General features: G+C 44.3%; 1 protein-coding gene across 4 annotated transcripts; it reads left to right on the top strand.

Annotated features, from left to right (window-relative positions):
• Nucleotides 1-10,399: 10,399 nt before the first annotated feature.
• MTRES1 (mitochondrial transcription rescue factor 1) lies at nucleotides 10,400-19,900 on the top strand. Of its 4 annotated transcripts, none has more exons than XM_069598243.1 (4): nucleotides 10,400-10,805; nucleotides 13,459-13,940; nucleotides 15,441-15,513; nucleotides 19,387-19,900. In XM_069598243.1, the coding sequence occupies exons 2-4, from the start codon at nucleotides 13,471-13,473 to the stop codon at nucleotides 19,564-19,566; spliced, it is 723 nt and encodes a 240-aa protein (XP_069454344.1). In that variant the 5' UTR covers nucleotides 10,400-10,805; nucleotides 13,459-13,470; the 3' UTR covers nucleotides 19,567-19,900. The 4 variants fall into 4 exon arrangements, with proteins under 4 accessions (XP_069454344.1, XP_069454346.1, XP_069454347.1 ...); XM_069598245.1 differs by having other exon boundaries at nucleotides 10,403-10,805; nucleotides 13,463-13,940; XM_069598246.1 differs by having other exon boundaries at nucleotides 10,434-10,506; nucleotides 13,463-13,940.
• The last annotated feature ends 422 nt before the right edge of the window (nucleotides 19,901-20,322 follow it).

Here is a 20,322-nt window from a genome sequence, read left to right as displayed (position 1 = left end):
CCAAAAAACAATAGTGCAGTGTCCTGGTTCCTTCTCAAGGAATATACATTGTATGTAACAATAACTTTGAGTTCTTCTGCAGGAACTAAGGGCCCCACCCACATGGAGGATGCTAACTGTGGGCTGAGCACACGCTTCCTGGAACGCCACCTTGGTACCTAACCACCAACCAACCAGAAGAAAGTCTGCAAACAGTGGAAGATGACAGACTCTGAAAGTCTCAGTCATGTCCGACTCTTTGTAACCGTATGGACTGTAGCCCTCCAGGCTCCTCTGTCCATGGAATTCTCCAGGCAAGAATACTGGAGTAGGTAGCCTTTCCCTTCTCCAGGGGATCTTCCCAACCCAGGGATTGAACCCAGGTCTCCCACATTGCAGGCAGATTCTTTACCATATAAGCCACCAGGGAAGCCCAAAGACTCTGACCCCCTCCTCAAATGATTCTCCCTTTAAAAAACTTTCATGGACAAGCTGAATTTTTAGAATTGGTTTTGGGGCACAAATTCAAACAAAGCTGTTATATTAAAATTATGTAGATTTGGTATAGGGACCAATGGACTATAACAGAGAACTCAGAAACACATACACACATATATGAATACTCAGCATGTGACAGAGATGTCATTGAAATCACTGATGAAATACTTATTCAACAAAACAGGCTGAGATACCTAGTGGTTCTTATGAATAAAGATGAAATTGAATCTTTGTCCCTGACCATACATAAAAATATAATTCCAAATGGAACAGAGACTTAAATATGAAAGATAAAACAAGAACTGTTGAAGAAACTATAAAAGAACACCTTCATGACTTCAAGGTTGGGAAGGAGTTTTTAAACAAAAAACAAACTGTGTTAATCATTAATGATAAGATCCCTGGTGGCTCAGACGGTAAAGCGTCTGCCTCCAATGCGGAAGACCCGGGTTCAATCCCTGGGTCGGGAAGATCCCCTGGAGAAGGAAATGGCAATCCACTCCAGCACTCTTGCCTGGAAAATCCCATGGACGGAGGAGCCTGATAGGCTACAGCCCATGGGGTCGCAAAGAGTCGGACACGATTGAGCAACTTCACTCACAGACAACTATGAAGGGGATCAGAGTATCTCACTTTAACATAAGGATTATTTTGAGTTGAAGGCAACTAAGAAACAGCAGATGCAAGAAAAGGTCTCTTCCTTCCCCCTAAGTGAAAGAAACTGTTACTCGCTCAGTAATGTCCGACTCTTTGCGATCCCATGAACTGTAGCCCACCAGACTCCTCTGTCCATGGGATTCTCCAGGCAAGAATGTGAGTACTGGAGTGGGTGGCCATTCCCTTCTTTACAAGATCTTCCTGACCTAGGGATCAAACCCGGGTCTCCTGCATTGCAGGCAGATTCTTTACCATCAGAGCCACCAGGGAAGCGCCTTGCCTGAAGGAAGGGTATAAATCTTCCCTTATGACAGCTTCCTCCTCCTATCTCCAGGGAGAAGAGATCCATCAGACACTCATCACCCTAGAAACTGCCTGAGGTTGAAACGCTTGCAGACTGAGAGTCACAGGATATAGACAGGGAAGGCCATGTGACTGAAACTAGGCAGGACCCTGTAAGGCTCCTGGGCACTGTTTGTAGAGAACAGACTCCAGCCTTCATGACCTTTGCTGAGTCCCAAAGGGCAGATTCAAACACCTGCTAATAGGTAAGGGAGGGGATGGAGAGACTAGGGAGGAGCAGCCAAAAAACCACAGTGCAGGTGTTGCCAAAATCTTGGCTCTCTATGCGCCCAAAATAGAGACAGTTACAGAGGAGAAACGTTAGGGGAAGCACACTGACTGAAATCACCCACCCTGGGCAAGTCCTTTAGTAACCATTCGCATGAGCTGTTTTATGACAGGAGATCCTGGTAAGGAATACGGAACTAATAAGCCACCACCAACCAGAAGAGCTCGGGAAAGGTCAAAAGGAGGCACCCCGTGTCCGTCCACTTCCCAGAATCCCTCTCGCTAGCATCGATCTTGGCTTAGCCATGCTTGCCACCAGGAAAGCCTCTGAATTAGAATGATTGGCCAAAGACAACCCGGAAACTAATCCCGTCACCATAAAACCAACCACGAGACTGCCAGCCACGTGGCAGAGCAGTTCTCCTGGGTTCCCTTACCCTATTGCCCTCCACCTGGATGCCCTTTCCCAGTAAAATCTCTTGTTTGTCAGCACACGTGTCTCCTCGGACAATTCATTTCTGAGTGTTAGACAAGAGTCCACTTTTGGGTCCTGGAAGGGGTCCCCCTTCCTGCAACAGAAACAGTGACTTCACTACTTTGCCAGGCAAGGGGGAACACAGTAGGCTAGTGCCTCTCAAGAACTCCACCCCCTCTCCATCCCTGGTGAGTAGGGAAAGGTTTTATAGTATATGATAGAGTATATGATAAGGATCAAGGCATTCAGTTCAGTTCAGTCGCTCAGTAGTGTCCAACTCTTTGCAACCCCATGAATCACAGCACGCCAGGCCTCCCTGTCCATCACCAACTCCCAGAGTGCACTCAAACTCACTTCCATCGAGTTGGTGATGCCATCCAGCCATCTCAGCCTCTGTTGTCCCCTTCTCCTCCTGCCCCCAATCCCTCCCAGCATCAGAGTATTTTCCAATGTGTCAACTCTTCGCATGGGGTGACCAAAGTATTGGAGTTTCAGCTTTAGCATCATTCCTTCCAAAGAACACCCAGGGCTGATCTCCTTCAGAATGGACTGGTTGGATCTCCTTGCAGTCCAAGGGACTCTCAAGAGTCTTCTCCAACACCACAGTTCAAAAGCATCAATTCTTCTGCACTCAGCTTTCTTCACAGTCCAACTCTCACATCCATACATGACCACTGGAAAAACCATAGCCTTGACTAGATGGACCTTTGTTGGCAAAGTAATGTCTCTGCTTTTGAATATGCTATCTAGGTTGGTCATAGCTTTTCTTCCAAGGAGCAAGCGTCTTTTAATTTCATGGCTGCAATCACCATCTGCAGTGATTCTGGAGCCCCAAAAATAAAGTCTGACACTGTTTCCACTGTTTCCCTATCTATTTGCCATGAAGTGATGGGACCGGATGCCATGATCTTCGTTTTCTGAATGATGAGCTTTAAGCCAACTTTTTCACTCTCCTCTTTCACTTTCATCAAGAGGCTTTTGAGTTCCTCCTCACTTTCTGCCATAAGGGTGGTGTCACCTACATATCTGAGATTGACATTTCTCCCGGCAATCTTGATTCCAGCTTGTGCTTTTTCCAGCCCAGCATTTCTCATGATGTACTCTCATGTAAGTTAAATAAGCAGGATGACAGTATACAGCCTTGATGTACTCCTTTTCCTATTTGGAACCAGTCTGTTGTTTCATGTCCAGTTCTAACTTTTAATCAAGACATTAACAGTCTTATATTCCTTCTTCTGCAAAGTTTCAAAGGGTGGGGTTGCTGACAAGATTAGGGTGTGTGCAGGGTCTCAGGTGGTCTAGTCTCCTAATCTTGATGAGCCTCTCTGGTCCTTTAATCTCACCTCAGGTGGTTTCCTTGCTGTTCTTCCCTTGATTAGCAACTGCTCTGTAGTTTGGAACTGAAAGTCATGGAGGCTGGAGTCTTGCTTATAAGAAGTGGGGGACAAAATGGGCTCCATGTCCAGGTGCCCTATGAGGCCTTGCTCAGCATCACAGGGACTTCCCTGGTGATCAGGGGTTAAGAGGCCTTGCTTCCACTGCAGAGCAGTGGGATGGGGGGCAGGATCCTGGATCCATCTCAAAGGATACACATAAAATATCTTTGAAGTCTTTGGCAGAACTGAAACACCCAACAAATGGAACATGTTAACTACTTGATGAATCATTCTTCTTTCCAGAGAAGGTCACAGTTTGAAAACCTCTTTGAGAACCACAGAACCTCGTCAGGAGACCACCTGAGGTGAGAACAAAGGAGTACATGCTCTGCATACACCCTGATCTTTACCAGCAACCCCATCCTTGAACCACTGGTATCAAGTCAGTCAATCAGTTCAGTCGCTCAGATGTGTCCAACTCTTTGCAACCCTGCGGACTGTAGCATGCCAGGCTTCCCTGTACATCACTGACTCCCAGAGCTTGCTCAAACTCATGTCCATTGAATCACTGATCACATCCAACCATCTCATCTTCCGTCGTCCCCTTCTCCCGCCTTCAATCTTTCCCAGCATCAGGGTCTTTTCCAATGAGTCACTTCTTCAAATCAGGTGGCCAAAGTATTGGAGTTTCAGTTTCTGCACCAGTCTTTCCAACGAATATTCAAAATGGATTTCCTTTAGGATTGACTGGTTGGATCTCCTTGCAGTCCAAGGGACTCTCAAGAGTCTTCTCCAACACCACAGTTCAAAAGCATCAGTTCTTTGGTGCTCAGTTTTCTTTATGGTTAAACTCTCACATTCATACATGACTATGGGAAAAACCATAGCTTTGACTAGACAGACCTTTGTCGGCAAAGTAATGTCTCTGCTTTTTAATATGCTGTCTACGTTGGTCATAGCTTTTTTCCCAAGGAGCAAGCATCTTTTAATTTCATGGGTGTAGTCACCATCTGCAGTGATTTTGGAGACCAAGAAAATAAAGTCTGTCACTGTTTCCATTGTTTCCCCATATATTTGCCATGAGGTGATGGGACTGGATGCCATCATCTTAGCTCTTTGAGTGTTGAGTTTTAAGACAATTTTTTCACTTTCCTCTTTCACTTTCATCAAGAGGCTCTTTAGTTCCTCTTCACTTTCTGCCATAAGGGTGGTGTCATCTGCATATCTGAGGTTGACATTTCTCCCTGCAATCTTGATTCCAACTTGTGCTTCATCCAGTCCAGCATTTCACAAGATGTACTCTGCATAAAAGTTAAATAGCAGGATGACAGTATATAACCTTGCTATACTCCTTTCCCAATTTGGAACCAGTCTGTTATTCCATGTCCAGTCTAACTGTTGCTTTATGACCTGCATACAGATTTCTCAGGAGGTAGGTAAGGTGGTCTGGTATTCCCATCTCTTGAAGAATTTTCCACAGTTTATTGTGATCCACACAGTCAAAGGCTTTGGCATAGTCAATGAAGCAAAGGAGATAATCTGGAACTCTTGTGCTTTTCGATGATCCAATGGATATTGGCAATTTGATCTTTGGTTCCCCTGCCTTTCCTAAAACCAGCTTGAACATCTGGAAGTTCACGGTTCATGTACTGTTGAAGCCTGGCTGGGAGAATTTTGAGCATTAATTTGCTAGTGTATGAGATGAGTGCAATTGTGTGGTAGTTTGTACATTCTTTGGCATTGCCCTTCTCTGGGATTGGAATGAAAACTGACCTTTTCCAGTCCTGTGGCCACTGCTGAGTTTTCCAAATTTTCTGGCATATTGAGTGTGGCACTTTCACAGCATCATCTTTTAGGATTTGAAATTGCTCAACTGGAATTCCATCACCTCCACTAGCTTTGTTCAGTGATGCATCATAAGGCCCACTTGACATCTCATTCCATGATGTCTGGCTCTAGGTGAGTGATCACACCCATCATGGTAATCTGGGTCATGAAGATCTCTTTTGTATAGTTCTTCTGTGTATTCTTGCCACCTCTTCTTCATCTCTTCTGCTTCTGTTAGGTCCGTATCATTTCTGTCCTTTATTGTGCCCATCTTTGCATGAAATGTTCCCTTGGTATCTCTAGTTTTCTTGAAGAGATCTCTAGTCTTTCCCATTCAATTGTTTTTCTCTATTTCTTTGCATTGATCACTGAGGAAGGGTTTCTTATCTCTGCTTGTATTCTTTGAAACTCTGCATTCAAATGAGTATATCTTTTCTTTTCTCCTTTGCCTTTTGCTTCTCTTTTTTCAGCTATTTTGTACGGCCTCTTCAGACAACCATTTTGCCTTTTTGCATTTCTTTTTCTTGGGATGGTCTTGATTACTGCCCCCTGTACATGTCACGAACCTCCATCCACAGTTCTTCAGGTACTGTCTATCAGATTTAATCCCTTGAATCTATTTGTCACTTCCACTGTATAATCATAAGGGATTTGATTTAGGTCATACCTGAATGGTCTAGTGGTTTTCCCTGCTTTCTTCAATTTAAGTCTGAATTTGGCAATAAGGAGTTCATGATCTAAGCCACAGTCAGCTCCTGGTCTTATTTTTGCTGATTATATACAGCTTCTCCATCTTTGGCTGCAAAGAATATAATCAATCTGACTTCAGCATTGACCATCTGGTGATGTCCATGTGTAGAGTCTTCTCTTGTGTTGTTGGAAGGTGTTTGCTATGACCAGTGTGTTCTCTTGGCAAAACTCTGTTAGCCTTTGCCCTGCTTCATTCTGTACCCCAAGGCCAAATCTGCCTGTTACTCCAGGTATCTCTTGAACTTCCTACTTTTGCATTCCAGTCCCCTATAATGAAAAGGAGACTTCCCTGGCAGCTCAGATGGTAAAGCATCTGCCTCCAATGCAGGAGACTCAGGTTCAATCCCTGGGTTGGGAAGATCCTCTGGAGAAGGCAATGGCACCCCACTCCAGTACTCTTGCCTGGAAAATCCCATGGATGGAGGGGCATGGTAGTCTACAGTCCTTGGGGTCACAAAGAGTCAGACACAACTGAGCAACTTCACTTCACTTCATAATGAAAGGATACCTTTTTTGGGTGTTAGTTTTAGAAGGTTTTGTAGGTCTTCATAGAACCCTTGAACTTCAGCTTCTTCAGCATTACTGGCTGGGTCACAGACTTGGATTACTGTGTTACTGAACAGTTTGCCTTGGAAACGAGCTCATTCTGTCATTTTTGAGACTGTAACCAAGTACTGCATTTAGGACTCTTTTGTTGACTATGAGGGCTACTCCATTTCTTCTAAGGGATTCTTGCCCACAATAGTAGATATAATGGTCATCTGTATTAAATTTGCCAGTTCCGGTCCATTTTAGTTCACTGATTCCTAAAATGTCAATGTTCACTCTTGCCATCTCCTGCTTGACCACTTCTAATTTCCCATTCTCAACATGCGCTTTTATCTTTAGCTCAGAATGGTATTTCAACCATTTTGGTGACTTAGTTTTTCTGGGTCTCTCTCATGTATACATGTTAAACTGTTTGATTTTCTTCTGTTAAAAAGATAGTAAATTAAAACGTGAAAATAAAAAAGCAATTCATGAGCACATTTTTAACTATATGAAAACCAAAAACCAACAAAAAACCTAGAAAGAAGTCATAGTCCATCAACAGTGTCACAAACATGTAAATTCATGCTGTTTCTTGATGGCACAATAAATACAGACACCCCGACCACTTGGTTTATGATCCTCTGACCAGAGACATCCTGACTCTCAGAACTACAATTTAAGAAATGTCACAGAAGGAATTCCTTAGTGGCCAAATGGTTAGAGCTCGGCATTTGTCACTTCCATGACCTGGGTTCAATCCCTGGTTGGGGAGCTAAGATCCTGCAAGCCAAGTGGTGTGGCTAAAAGAATAAAATATAACTTAAAACTCACCTATATGTAAAACTAAAAGTGCTCTGATTTAGTCATCGCTTTATGTACAATTAAATATTTGAGCTATATTAAAGGCTGGAGTCCAGACTTGTAAGCTCAACTCTCATTTCAATTCTCAGTGTCTTTTCTTCTGACCTAGTGTAGCCCTATGAGGGAATGCAAACTTGGCCTTCTAGGTGGTCTAAACTAGTCAGAACTACAATGTGCCACAGCAGGGGCCAGTTTCTATGAAAAAAATTTAAAAAACACAAATACATATGTACACACACAAAACTACTTCTTAACCTCACAGCAGTTTTTTAAAATATTATTTAGCAATTTAAAGTTAAAAAAATAGTCATCTAACAAAATGCTGATTTTTCTAAAGGCCAGCGACTAAGTTCATTTTATGTAATCCAACAGCACTGTATTCTTTTATCTCCTTCCAAAATCATGCATAATAACACAGTAATTTTCTCAGTTGATAATAATACTGATTAACTCCTATTACTGGCAGATTTAACAATGTATTTGTAGTCTTTTACAAATAACTTAAACTAGTAAATGTAGCTGTGTATCACCTGCGTAAAATGCCAACAGCATAATCTGAATTTGTTAGGGGAAGCACACTAACTGACCGCCTACCCTGGCCAGGCACCACAGTAACTATTTGCATGAGTTGTTTTAGGACAGGCGGTCCCACTAAGGAACACAGAAGGAATAAGCCACCACCAACCAGAAGACTTTGGGAAAGGTCGAAAGGAGACACTACCTCCCATAATCCTTCTTGCTGGCATCCTCTTGGCTGAACAATGTATGCACCTCTAGGAAGGGCTCTGAGTCAGAATGATTGGTCAAAGACAACATGGAAAATAACCCTATCACCATAAAACCTGAGACTGCAAGCCATGTGGCAGAGCAGTTCTCCTGGGTTCCCTTACCCTACTGCTCTCTGCCCAGGTGCCCCTTTCCAATAAAATCTTTGGTCTGTCAGTTTGCGTGTCTCCTTGGACAATTCATTTCCAAGTGTTAGACAACGGCCCACTCTTGGGCCCTGGAAGGGGTCCCCCTTCCTGCAACAAATTCATATAATATATGAAGTTTTATCACTTCCGCACCAGATATAATTTGTAACTGCCTTTGCTTACTGCACAAATGCAACCAAGCAGGTTATAAATTCTGGGGAGTATGTGCATTTTTCTGGAGACAACATTTATAACTCTCAAAGATGTTCAAAAGGGTTGGTGATTCCAGAAAACTCAAGGCTCACAGTATTTTTAAAAGCTGTCTTCCCAGAAATAAACCCACACACTAAAGGCAAATTAATCTATGACAAAGGAGCTAAGAATACACAGTGGAGAAAAGAGAGTCTCTTCCACAAGTGTGCTATGAAAACTGGACAGCTACATGAAAAAGAATGCAATTAGAACATTCTCTTATACCATATGCAGTAATACTCAAAATGGATTAAATCCTAAATGTAAGACTGGATACCATAAAATTCCTAGAGGAAAACACAGGCAGAACACTGTTTGACATACTTCACAGCAATTTTTTTTGGATCCTTCTTCCAAAACAAAGGAAATAAAAAGCAAAAATAAATGAATGGGACCTAATTAAACTGAAAAGCTTTTGCACAAATGGTACTGTTAAATGGAAGAAAAATTTTACAAATGATATAACTAAGAAGGGGTTAATATCCAACATATATAAACAGTTCATTCAACTTGACATCAAAAATACAAACAACCTGATTTTAAAATGGAGCAGAACTAAACAGACATTTTTACAAAGAAGAAATGTAGATTGCCAGCAAGCACATGAAAATATGCTCAACATAGCTAATCACCAGAGAAATGCAAATTAAAACGACAATGAAATACCATCAGAGACATGTCAAAATGGCTATCATCAGAAAGAACACAAATAACAAACAACGGTGAGGACTGGAGGAAGGGAAATCCTTGTACACAGCTGGTGGGGATGTAAACTGATGCAGCCACTGTGGAAAACAGTATGGCAGGTTCTCAAAAAAACTAAAAATAGAACCACCATGTGCCCCAGCAATTCTGCTCCTGGGTATATTTTTAAACAAAACAAAACACTAATTCAGCAGAAGAATGGGTAAAGAAGATGTGACGCAAGGACAATGGAAAACTACTCAGCTGCAAAAAAGAATGAAAATTTGCCATTTACCACAACATGGATGATTTGGAGGGCATTATGCTAAGTGAAATAAGTCAGAGGAAGGCAATTACTGTATATCACTTATATGTGGAATCTAAAAAATACAACCAGGGAATATAATAAAAAGGCTGACTCACACATACAGAAAACAAACTAGCAGGATAACAGTAGAGAAAGGAAGGGGGAGGGGCAATATAGAAATACAGGATTAAGACACACAAACTACTCACTTTAAAATAAACTACAAGAATATTTTATAAAACAGGAAGAATGCAGCAAATGAGTATAAGCTTTAAAAATTGTGAATCACTATTTTGTATACCAATAATTTATGTAGTATAACGTATCAGGCTTCCCTGGTGGCTCAGAGGATAAAGCGTCTGCCTGCAATGCAGGAGACCCGGGTTCGACCCCTGGGTTGGGAAGATCCCCTGGAGAAGGAAATGGCAAACCACTCCAGTATTCTTGCCTGGAGAATCCCATGGACAGAGGAGCCTGGCGGGCTACAGCCCACGGGGTCGCAATAAAAAATAAATTACTTATCTAAAAAAAAAAAAAAAACTCTTCAACCACGTGGAATCAATCACCCGGAGGTGGCTTCCGGTTCAGCTCACAGCAAATCTGTCCTCCAGGCCGCCCACACTCCCCACGCAGTCCTCCTAGTCACGACTTGCAGCAGAGGTCGCTGCGTCGCCATCACCGCGCCCCTGAGCCTCGCCCAGCCCGCTCTCAACGCGCCGGCGCCGACGGAAGGGGCGGGGCAAAGGCAGGGCGGGGGCTGGAGGCGGGCGGTCGGCAAGGCGGCTGGGAGGGGGGCGGGGAGGGAGGAGCAGCGCTGACGTACAGGTAACTGCGCCCCTGCCGGGCCAGCGGTGACCCAAGCCCGCGCCCCCCTCTGTTGCTTCATCGCGCGCACGTGGGAAGTACAGGAGCGGCGAGCTCCTCTTCCTTGGCTGCGCTCCCGCCAGGGCTCCGCGTGAGTGTCTCGCGTCCTGCCCCGGCCCGGCCAGCTCGGGACGCCCCGTGGACCCGGGGGGCCAAAGCTATCCGCTCCTGGGTCTGGCTGCTCCTGCTGGCTGCAGACGCAGACTGCAAGCTCGAGGACTCTGGTGTCCAGTTTCCCTTGACCTTGAGAACCTGCGAAGGTGCGCAGCCCGAAGGGGTAGGGAGGGAGCGAGGGGAACATGACCTTGTCTCAGCAGTTTGTCAGCCTCTGAGCCAAGAGATTTTTAGTTTCAATTGACCTAAAAGCAGTTCAATCAGGTTCTCCATTCGGAATAGTTAACAGGCTCAGGAACATGGAGCGATTCCAAGTGTCCCGCGGGTTCAGGACAGCGTCGCCTCTGCATTCCAGTCGTTGCTTTTCTTACAGACTTTGGTTAGTTCACAGATTTTATATCTCGCCTGAAGATCTCAGTCAAAACCACTTTCAGGCTTCCTGCCGCGACCATCCCTTTATGGCCACGCTGTCGCGCCAAAGAAATCTTTTAAAAAGCAATACTGCCGTATACTTCCCTACCTAAGATCTTTCTATAACTCTCACGCTCTCTGGATAAGTCCACGCTTTGATATGGAAGGCTCCTGGAGATCTAACCTCTTATCCTTCAACCCAATCTCATCTTTGCTCTTCATTCTAATGCATAGATTCTTTTGCTATGCTTTCACTTCACAGTATTTAATCAAGCACTTACCACGTGCCAGGCACTATTCTGGGCACTTGGGCTTGAGCAGAGGAAAAAAGCACCGGTAACAGGTTATATTCTACTAGCAGAGTCATTGGCACCCCACTCCAGTACTCTTGCCGGGAAAATCCCATGGACGGAGGAGCCTGGTGGGCTGCAGTCCATGGGGTCGCTAAGAGTTGGACACACTGAGCGACTTCACTTTCACTTCACTTTCATGCATTGGAGAAGGAAATGGCAACCCACTCCAGTGTTCTTGCCTGGAGAATCCCAGGGACGGGGGAGCCTGGTGGGCTGCTGTCTCTGGGGTTGCACAGAGTCGGACAGGACTGAAGCAACTTAGCAGCAGCAGCAGTAGCAGAGTCATTAAAAAAAAAACACACACACACACACAGAAAACCAGTAAATTATATAACATGATAGCAGATAATGCTATGATGGAAGAAAGTAGAACAGGGGAGATTGGGAGGACAAGATACCTGTTAAATGGAGTTGGAATGAGTAGACTTCACTGAGTTAAAAATGAGTTATCCCTGCAGATAACCTGGACTAAGGGTGTAGTAGGGCACCTGCAACAAAGGAGTCTACCCAGAAGTTTGTCTGTTGTGTACTAGTATCTTCAGGAAGGAGCTGAGTAAGCAAGGGTGAGAGAGGCGGGAGATGAGGTCAGAGAGGAAATGGAGGGGCCAGATCACACAGGGCCTACAGGGCAAGGGAGGGAGTTTGTTTTTCAGTGCTTTTGTAGGATTGTGAGGGAAGGAGAGACATGATACAAATTCCTTTTTAAAAGAGTCAATCTGACTGACTGCTGTATGGAGAACAGACTGTGATGGAGCCTTGGTAGTCACTCTGATGATAGATGGAGGCCTGAATCTGTGCTAACAGTGGTAATGGTGAAAGGGAAACCAAACATTTTGGAGATAAGCCAACATGATTTCCTGACATAATGGATTTGAGTAGGGGGGAAAGAGTCAAGAGTGACTGGAAGCTTTCCTTCTCAGGAACTAGAAGGGTGGAGTTACTATTAACGGAGATGGGGATGGCTGCAGCTAGAGCAGATTTGGGGTTGGAGATATATCAGAGTTTGTTTCAGGGCCAATTAAGAATGAAGTCCCTGTTATGCATCCAAATGGATATGTCGAATAGGCAGTCAGATACTATGTCAGGATCCCCAAGACCACCTCTAGGTTCACTGATTTCACTGGGAAGACTCAACAGGACTCAGCTATGGGTCATGGCTATGATTTACAACAGCAAAATGATACAACATGCAAGGTTCAAGATGCCTGGGACAAAGTCTAGAAGAAACGGGGTGCGGTCTTCCAAGAGGCCTCTCGCAGTGGCGCATACAGGACATGGGGTGTGACAGCACCTCAGTGCCTCAGGGAACAATTACCTAGTTAGTGGGTCTCAGGCCCTTTCTTTCTCTGCTAGCTAATGAATCCATTAGCAAAAAGATGTGAAAGGGGTAGAATGCAGATCTGTACAATTTGCTCATTCCTAGCTCTGATTTGCTGCAGTTGGAGGTTGAAAGTTTAGAGACTTACTCTGGGTTTTATAAAGTGATGATCTGGTATCCTTGGCAAAGTCCATTATTGTAAGCTTGTAATGTATGTCAGTAGACAGTGTTTCTTGTTCTGAGATTTTTTTTTTTTTCCTAAAATAAATCAATAAGGGTGTTCCCTGGTTGCCTAGTGGTTAGGATTCTGGACTCTTCACTGCTGGGGCTCAGGTTTAATCCCTGGTTGGGGAACTGAGATCCTGCAAGCTGCACGACATAGCCAAAGGCAGGCGGGGGGGCGGGGGGGCTGGTGAAGCACTGAGCAGTCAGTACCCAAGCTAATTTGGGGGAGTGAGAAGAGTGGAAACTGTTTTCACGTGTATTAGCATCCAGTTTGACCTTCATGACCGTCCTATGAGGTCAGTACATTAAGTACAGCCGGAAGACTCACCAGGTACAGTGTGCATGGCCTTGGTTCATGAGGACCAACATGGCCTTTTGTAGGAGGGAACATGGTACAGTATCAGCTGTAACGTGTTCACAGTGTGTATGGTTTATGTAGTTAGAATGCCAAGATACCACACTTGTGAACTAAAACTGAATTGTCTGTTTCAGGTAGTATGTGCCATGGCTATGACTAGTGTCAGACTGCCCGGCAGCGTTTTAAGAAAGCCAGATGCCTGGATTGGACTCTGCAGAGCACTGCGAGGGACACCTTCACATAAAGGCTGTGCTTCCTGGAATCGATACTTGTATTTGTCTAGTGCCAAGTTAAATGCATCAAATTATAAAACACTCTGCCATAACAGTTTCTCACTGAGGCTCCCAGGGCTTCTAATATCTCCAGAATATATTTTTCCATTTTCCATAAGACTCAAAAGTAATATAAGCTCTAAAAAATCCACTAAAAAGACTCTACAAAAAGTGGAAGATGAAGGGGACTCTGATGAAGAGAGGGACCATAATGAGATGAGTGAGCTGGAAGAGGAGCCCGAGGACAACCCCAGTGAGGTCAAAGACTATAAAGACCTGGACAAAGTAGTACAGTCTTTCCGGTATGACGTTATCCTGAAGACGGGCCTAGATATCGGAAGGAAGTAAGTGTGTGCGTTTTCATACAAAATCACTTGTCTTGGTTGTTTTAAAGCAGCATTACCAATCACATGGCTCATATTACAGTGAAGGGTAACCACAGATGTGGAAGAAGCTTACAGGAACCTGGTCCAATTATTTCATCCCATAAGTGAAAAAACGAATTCCCAAAGAAGTCAAATGACTGCCTGCAAATCCCATGTGCTGTATTTCCTTGACTCTAAGACCTAATCAACTGTAAGATGAACCACTGATGTAAAAACAGCTTCTTGAGGAAAAAAGGAATCACCATGTTAGATGTATATAGCAAGCACAGAATGCATCTGGGTTTCACAAATGCTACGTGAGATGGTATATCTTAGAAGCAGCATAATGTGGTGGTTAAAACTGCAGGCTTTGTATCCAGACTACTGAGGCTTTAATCCTGGCTCTCTGTGACCCTGGACAAGTTACTTAAAATCTCTGTGCCGTTCCCTCATCTGTAAAATAAGGGTAATAGAACTGGCTTTAGAAGGTGGTGGCTAGGATTAAGTCAGTCAGTCTATCTTTCTATAGCATTTACAACAATGTGTGGCACATGGGTTCTCAATTTTTGTTAGCTATGATGATGAAAATACTATGTGTGTTCATATATATAGTGTATGGAGATATTAAGCATAACCTTCAAGGTTTCTTTAATCTCATTGTTTCTTTGCTAGACCTATTACATAATAGTGATCTTTACTGTTCATTCATTCCTTTAGCAATCATTGTGTGCATACTGCATGCAAAGTAAGAACTGCCCTAGGAATAAGAAATTAAGATTCCTTTGTCTAATTTGTCCCTTTATGTCCTAATTTAATGGCATAGTTTGATTTTTTAATCCATGAAACTTAAAGACTCATAAAGATGACTCTGAGCCCACAGGCACCCTCATCAGGACTTGAATGTTCTCTAAAATCTGGCAGGCTCATTAAGGGCCTCCCTGTCTCTCACAGTAGCAGCTAGTACTGTTATTAGGAAAACCCCCAACATCAATCACCAGGAGTCTGTATCTGCCTTGGTCTAGTCGCCCCACTGATTAAATTGAGAGGTCAGCAGTGACTGGATTGGCATTTCCCCAGCCTCAGTGCAGATCAGCAGAGGGTTTCTTAACAGCCTCACCACAGGTGTGGTAACTGGCTTCTCTCTCAGAGCACGTGAGGGGAAGGTAGCACCCCTCATTCTGACTGTCATGGGTCACAGGAGCTATCACCCACGTGAAGTCCCCGCAGAGCGCTGCTTACCTGCGCTCTAGCAGGTCTTTGCAGCAGCCGCATCTACTCAGCAGTGCCGTTTGGTCTCCCTGTTTAGATTCCTATGGGAGCAGTTGACTTTCACTTTCCCAATGCCCAGAATGGAGATTTTGTGGGGAGGCCGGTCACTGTCAGAGAAAGGATTATTAATAGCCAGTATTTTTCTCAAAATTATATAATTGTTTTGAATATATTTCTATTTTAAAGCACTTTGACTTTTTTTTTTTTAAGCAAAGTGGAAGATGCATTCTACAAAGGTGAACTCAGGCTGAATGGGGAAAAACTATGGAAGAAAAGCAGAACGGTAAGATACTATGACAACCAAATATTTTTGTGTGTTGTTCTGTACTCAGTTAACGCCTTCCCCAGTCTCCCCTGGGGCTCCTTCCTTCGGGCATCAGTGGCTCCTCAGGTATGTCTGTCTTACCACCTCTGAGGTCTCCCTCAGGCCTAGCCACACAGCTTCAGTCACACAGACCACTTGCTGTTTGTAGCCATAATGACTTTGAGATGAAGCTTCCTCTTTTTCTTTAAAATTTTAAGACAAGTCACTATCAGAACTGGAAAAAATCTATTAATTAAACTTCTTAATTTATTAATGTTAGCCCCTATGAAATCATAATAATCAGGCCAAAAAGAAAAGTTTGATCCATGTAGAGGTTTCTTTGGCCTGCTGTAACCTGAGCAGATGTGCGATTCTGTTCAGCTCAGCAGAAGTTACACTGCTCTGTGTGCAGAGCAGCCATCAAAAAGTTTCTGTATTTCCTGATAGCTCTGTTGATACTGTTGTTTTGTGACAGAATTATTCATAAGTGTTACAAGAAAATGAATTTCTAGTATCTGGTGTTATAATTAATGATATATATATATTCTTATAAAAATGTATTTTTGTAAAAATAAGTTACATACATCTAGAATTAAAATATTAATACTAGTAGTATTTATCTTTGGAGAGGGCAATGGCCACCCACTCCAGGACTCTTGCCTGGAAAACCCCATGGACAGAGGGGCCTTGTAGGCTGCAGTCCATGGGGTCGCTAGGAGTCAGACACGACTAAGTGACTTCACTTTCACTTTTCACTTTCATGCTTTGGAAGAGGAAATGGCAACCCACTCCAGTGTTCTTGCCTGGAGAATCCCAGGGACGGGGGAGCCTGGTAGGCTGCCGTCTATGGGGTTGCACAGAGTCGGACACGACTGAAGCGACTTAGCAGCAGCAGCAGCAGCAGTATTTATCTTTGAGTGGGCATTGTGAGTTATTTGTTCATGTGTTTTATTTTCTGAATTTTTTATGAGTATGTTTCAGTTTCATAATTGGGAAAAATAATAATGATAGTAAAAGTTAACAAGACAGTTTTAAAAAGTATATGGCAGAGACCCTTAAAAACTGTGGCAGACACTGACCCTTGAGGCATTGGCAGACAGACTCTAACTCCTAGTCAGTGTCCAGGGAATAAATGTTCCAGCGGAGTTAGACACACTTTTGAAGGTTTTCATTTTAGCTTCTCTCGTATTTCAAAGCGACTCCGGGATCGGAGAACGTGAGCTGCATCCCATTCCTCTGGGACATGGGAGGGTGTGAGCCATCCGCTGTGGGCCTAGGTGAGCACGGAGGCTGTCTTCAGAGGCCCTGCCTGTGCTCAGCGTGGTTCTTGCAGCTGGGTGGACTGAAGAGGGGATCCCCAGTGCTTGTCTTGGCCACCAAGTCTCAAGACCCCTGTCCCTCTGAAGGCACCCGCCCTGGCAGGTTCAGACTGCGGGTGTCAGCCCTTGCTCTGTGAGCTGCAGGAAGTCAGGCACTCCAGACAGGCATCTGGACATCAAGTCCTTCTTGTCCCTTAATTGCTTTTTCCTGTGTAGCCCAGCCCCCTCTCACCAGCCGCAGTGTTCCAAACACAAGACCTGTTCTTGGTGCAGGATGCCTCTGCCAGGGCCTCATTTGCAGATACCACAGATCTATTTTTTCTCCCTCTGCTTTGAGATATTGTTAACTACAGTCTAATTGCTGCTTCTTCATTCTGCCTTGGGTGTTCTATTGTCTTGGCTGCCTTCCAGATTTCTCCTGAGGGTCAGCAAAGGAAGGGCCCAGCATTAACACACGGCTGCCTTGTTTCTAGGAGGCCTGGTAGCCATAGTAACTGCAGCTAAGGGGAGATTGGAAATGTAGATACTTGGAACAGCCCCTAATCCCAGCCAGTTTTGCTTTGTGTCTACTGTGCCGTCTCCCACAGTTGAAGGGAATGAAGAACACCTCCCCTTCCGTGGCCTGCTCCGTGGGGCTTGTGCCCAGCTGCTAAGGATACATATGGGTTGATTTTTCCCTGTATATCCTTTTATGCCTTTTACATCTTGTATCATATGAATTAATGTATTCCTTTATTTAAAAAGGAATTTTAATGACACAGAGTTATGCCAAAAAAGGTAAAGCAGAGTTTCCAAGCCTTGTATTTCTGAACATTGATTTTAAGTGCCTATATAGGTTGGCCACATGGTCATGTTTTAAAAATTGAACCCCGCAGAACTTCAGGAGAACTGACTCTCCTCTGTCCCTGCATCTGGCCCAGATGATGCCCTCATACCCACAAAGAGAAGCAGTCATCATGCCTCGCTGTGGTGTTAGTCTCTCTGCTTCTCAGCCCAGAGGAGAGAAAGTTAATGGTTTAAAATCAGCCCTTTGAGTTTTGGGCTTCCGGAATCCACCTGCAGTGCAGGAGACCCCAGTTTGATTCCTGGGTCGGGTATTCTTGGGCTTCCCTTGTGGCTCAGCTGGTAAAGAATCCACCTGCAACGCAGGAGACCTGGTTCAATCCCTGCGTTGGGAAGATCCCCTGGAGAAGGGAAAGGCTACCCACTCCAGTATTCTTGCCTGGAGAATTCCATGGACTGTATAGTGCGAAGAGTTTGACATGACTGAGTGACTTTCACTTCACTTGTGAGTTTTACATCCAGCTGCCAGGATTGACCAGTATGGCGTCGTAGTGAGCAGGTGTGCATTCCCACGCTGTTGACTGAGTATTGGGCCTATGGATGTCTTGAATGGGTTGCTTGCCTTAGTGAAGTACAGATATTCCAACAGCATGAAGTTAGGACTGCCTTAGGGAGTATTCATTGGAAAATGCAGTAAAAAGCATTTGGCACGATGGCTTCTTAAACAGAAGCCCCCAAGCAACCTTTTAAACGGGTACCTATGCCCACTTAAGAGTCCGTGGCCCACACATGAGGGTCCCTCTCTGTCTTCCTGCCCTGCCTCTTCAACCCTGCGCCCATCCCCGGCTTGGAAGCAGTGGTGAGTGGTCTGAGATGGCCTCTGGTCACCCTGGAGTGTGTTGTAGTAGAAGCCACATATCACACCTGGGTCAGTTTAGCCCCTTCCTGAGTTGCTGGGCAGATCCCCTGGGATACTGAGCTGCCAGGACCCGGTGTCTGTCTTGGGCTGTTTGCACCCTGGCAGCACTAATGTGACTGCCCCCCAGGGCATGTCCTGCACTTTCTCAAGCCAGAGCTCCTGTCTGGATAAAAATGGGTTTGATCTCAGCCCTTTTAACCCAGGTCAGCATCCTCTTTTCTGGGGCATTCCATCCTTGTTCGTGGAGTCCTATCGCTTCCTGATGATGTGTCAGTCCTGGGGCTAGCCAGTACTGGAAAGCAGTTTCTTTACTTCCATTTCTTTAAGAGATACAGCTGTTGTTGCACTGTGATGAATTTCTAACAAATTATGCCCTGTATGCAATGATGTAGCTTATCTGGGTTGAAATCAATGAATGTGTTATACTGAAAATTGTCTTCCCAGTGCCTGTAGTAATTACTGTGCTCATACTCTCTAAGATTATGTCCCACTTCCTTTGTTTTTTGCCATTGTTACCAAAATAAATGCTTCCATTCAAGTGTTTCCTAAAGTCATGCAATAGGGATGAAAACCAGAGCCACACAGGACCCATCCTCAAGCAGCTAGCTGTCTCAGCCTGAAGGAGGGACACTGATCCCTGTTGAGCCACATGGGTTTGAGGCACCTTCCCAGAGAGGGAGGCCCTTTCACCTGGAGGCACTAAGATAAGTGACTGTTTCAAAGGAGCATCTGCCCCCAGGGAGTGGTTCTCTGGGGAAAACTCAAAGTAGAGATGTTTGCATTGGCCTGCATTTCTCAAAATGATAGCTCTGTTTTCTTTTTAATTTTCAGGTGAAAGTGGGAGATACGTTGGATCTTCTTATTGGAGAGGATAAAGAAGCAGAAACAGAGACAGTGATGAGGGTTATCCTGAAAAAAGTGCTGGAGGAGAAGACCAGCAATGAGAAGTACAGAGTGGCATTACGACGGTGGAAGAAGTTACAGTTGCCTAAAAAGAGCATGCTCAAATAAATGGATTGCTTTTCAGTGACAAAGATGCTTTCTAGTGGTGCAGGAAGGGGCCAGGTTCAAAAGAAGATGTTTTTATTAAAATAAAGTTCTCCCACCATTTGTAGAAGATGCTGAGCAGTTTCAAATCAGGATCCGCATTGTGGCTCTTGAAGACGCTTCCCTTGGACTGGATTTCCCTCTCAGGCTTGATTTATTCGCTTTTTGACCTCATGAGCAAGAGTGAGATTTGTAATGAATGAACTGAACTCAAAGACAGTTTACATGGTCAGCCCACTGTTTCCCAGGTTAAAAGCCTCGGGAGGCAGAGTAAAATAAATTGACCTTGTTCTTAGTGTCTTTATTTCAGTTTTTTCCCGTCGACTAGCTTCCCTGGGTTCGGGCTTAAGGCAAAACCAAGCTGAGTCCAGATCACCTTCCTCTCCTTAGAGCAGCAGCACTGGACAACCCCTTTCTCCACTGATCTTTCTCACTTACCAGCATGTTGGCCTTAGTTCCCTTCAGTTTGTCTCCAGAGGTCTAGATAGTAAAGTTGTTCCAACTAATTCCAAATGGTATATTTCGGGCCCATTTAAAATTAACTGTTTAGGTCAAGGGTTTGACAGACGAAGGCAGCCACAAGCCTTTTGTCTGACACACAAGCACGGCTTATACATTTTTAGAGTTGTTTTTTTTTTTTTAAAAAAAGAGAGAGAGGGAAACATATAGAGACCTTATGTAGCCCACAAAGCCTAAAATATTTACATTGACTCCTTACAG

The sequence above is a fragment of the Ovis canadensis genome, chromosome 8, assembly GCF_042477335.2.
Source record: "Ovis canadensis isolate MfBH-ARS-UI-01 breed Bighorn chromosome 8, ARS-UI_OviCan_v2, whole genome shotgun sequence".
In the NCBI taxonomy this organism is placed as follows: domain Eukaryota; kingdom Metazoa; phylum Chordata; class Mammalia; order Artiodactyla; family Bovidae; genus Ovis; species Ovis canadensis.
This window is presented reverse-complemented; position numbering and strand designations above follow the sequence as displayed.

What these genes read in the sequence shown, in the direction of transcription:
- MTRES1 (XM_069598243.1), top strand. Translation starts at nt 13,471, where the DNA reads ATGGCTATGACTAGTGTCAGACTGCCCGGCAGCGTTTTAAGAAAGCCA. An exon ending in GGCCTAGATATCGGAAGGAA is followed by an intron (nt 13,941 to 15,440) that starts GTAAGTGTGTGC and finishes TTTTTTTTTAAG; the next exon opens with CAAAGTGGAAGATGCATTCT. An exon ending in TATGGAAGAAAAGCAGAACG is followed by an intron (nt 15,514 to 19,386) that starts GTAAGATACTAT and finishes TTTAATTTTCAG; the next exon opens with GTGAAAGTGGGAGATACGTT.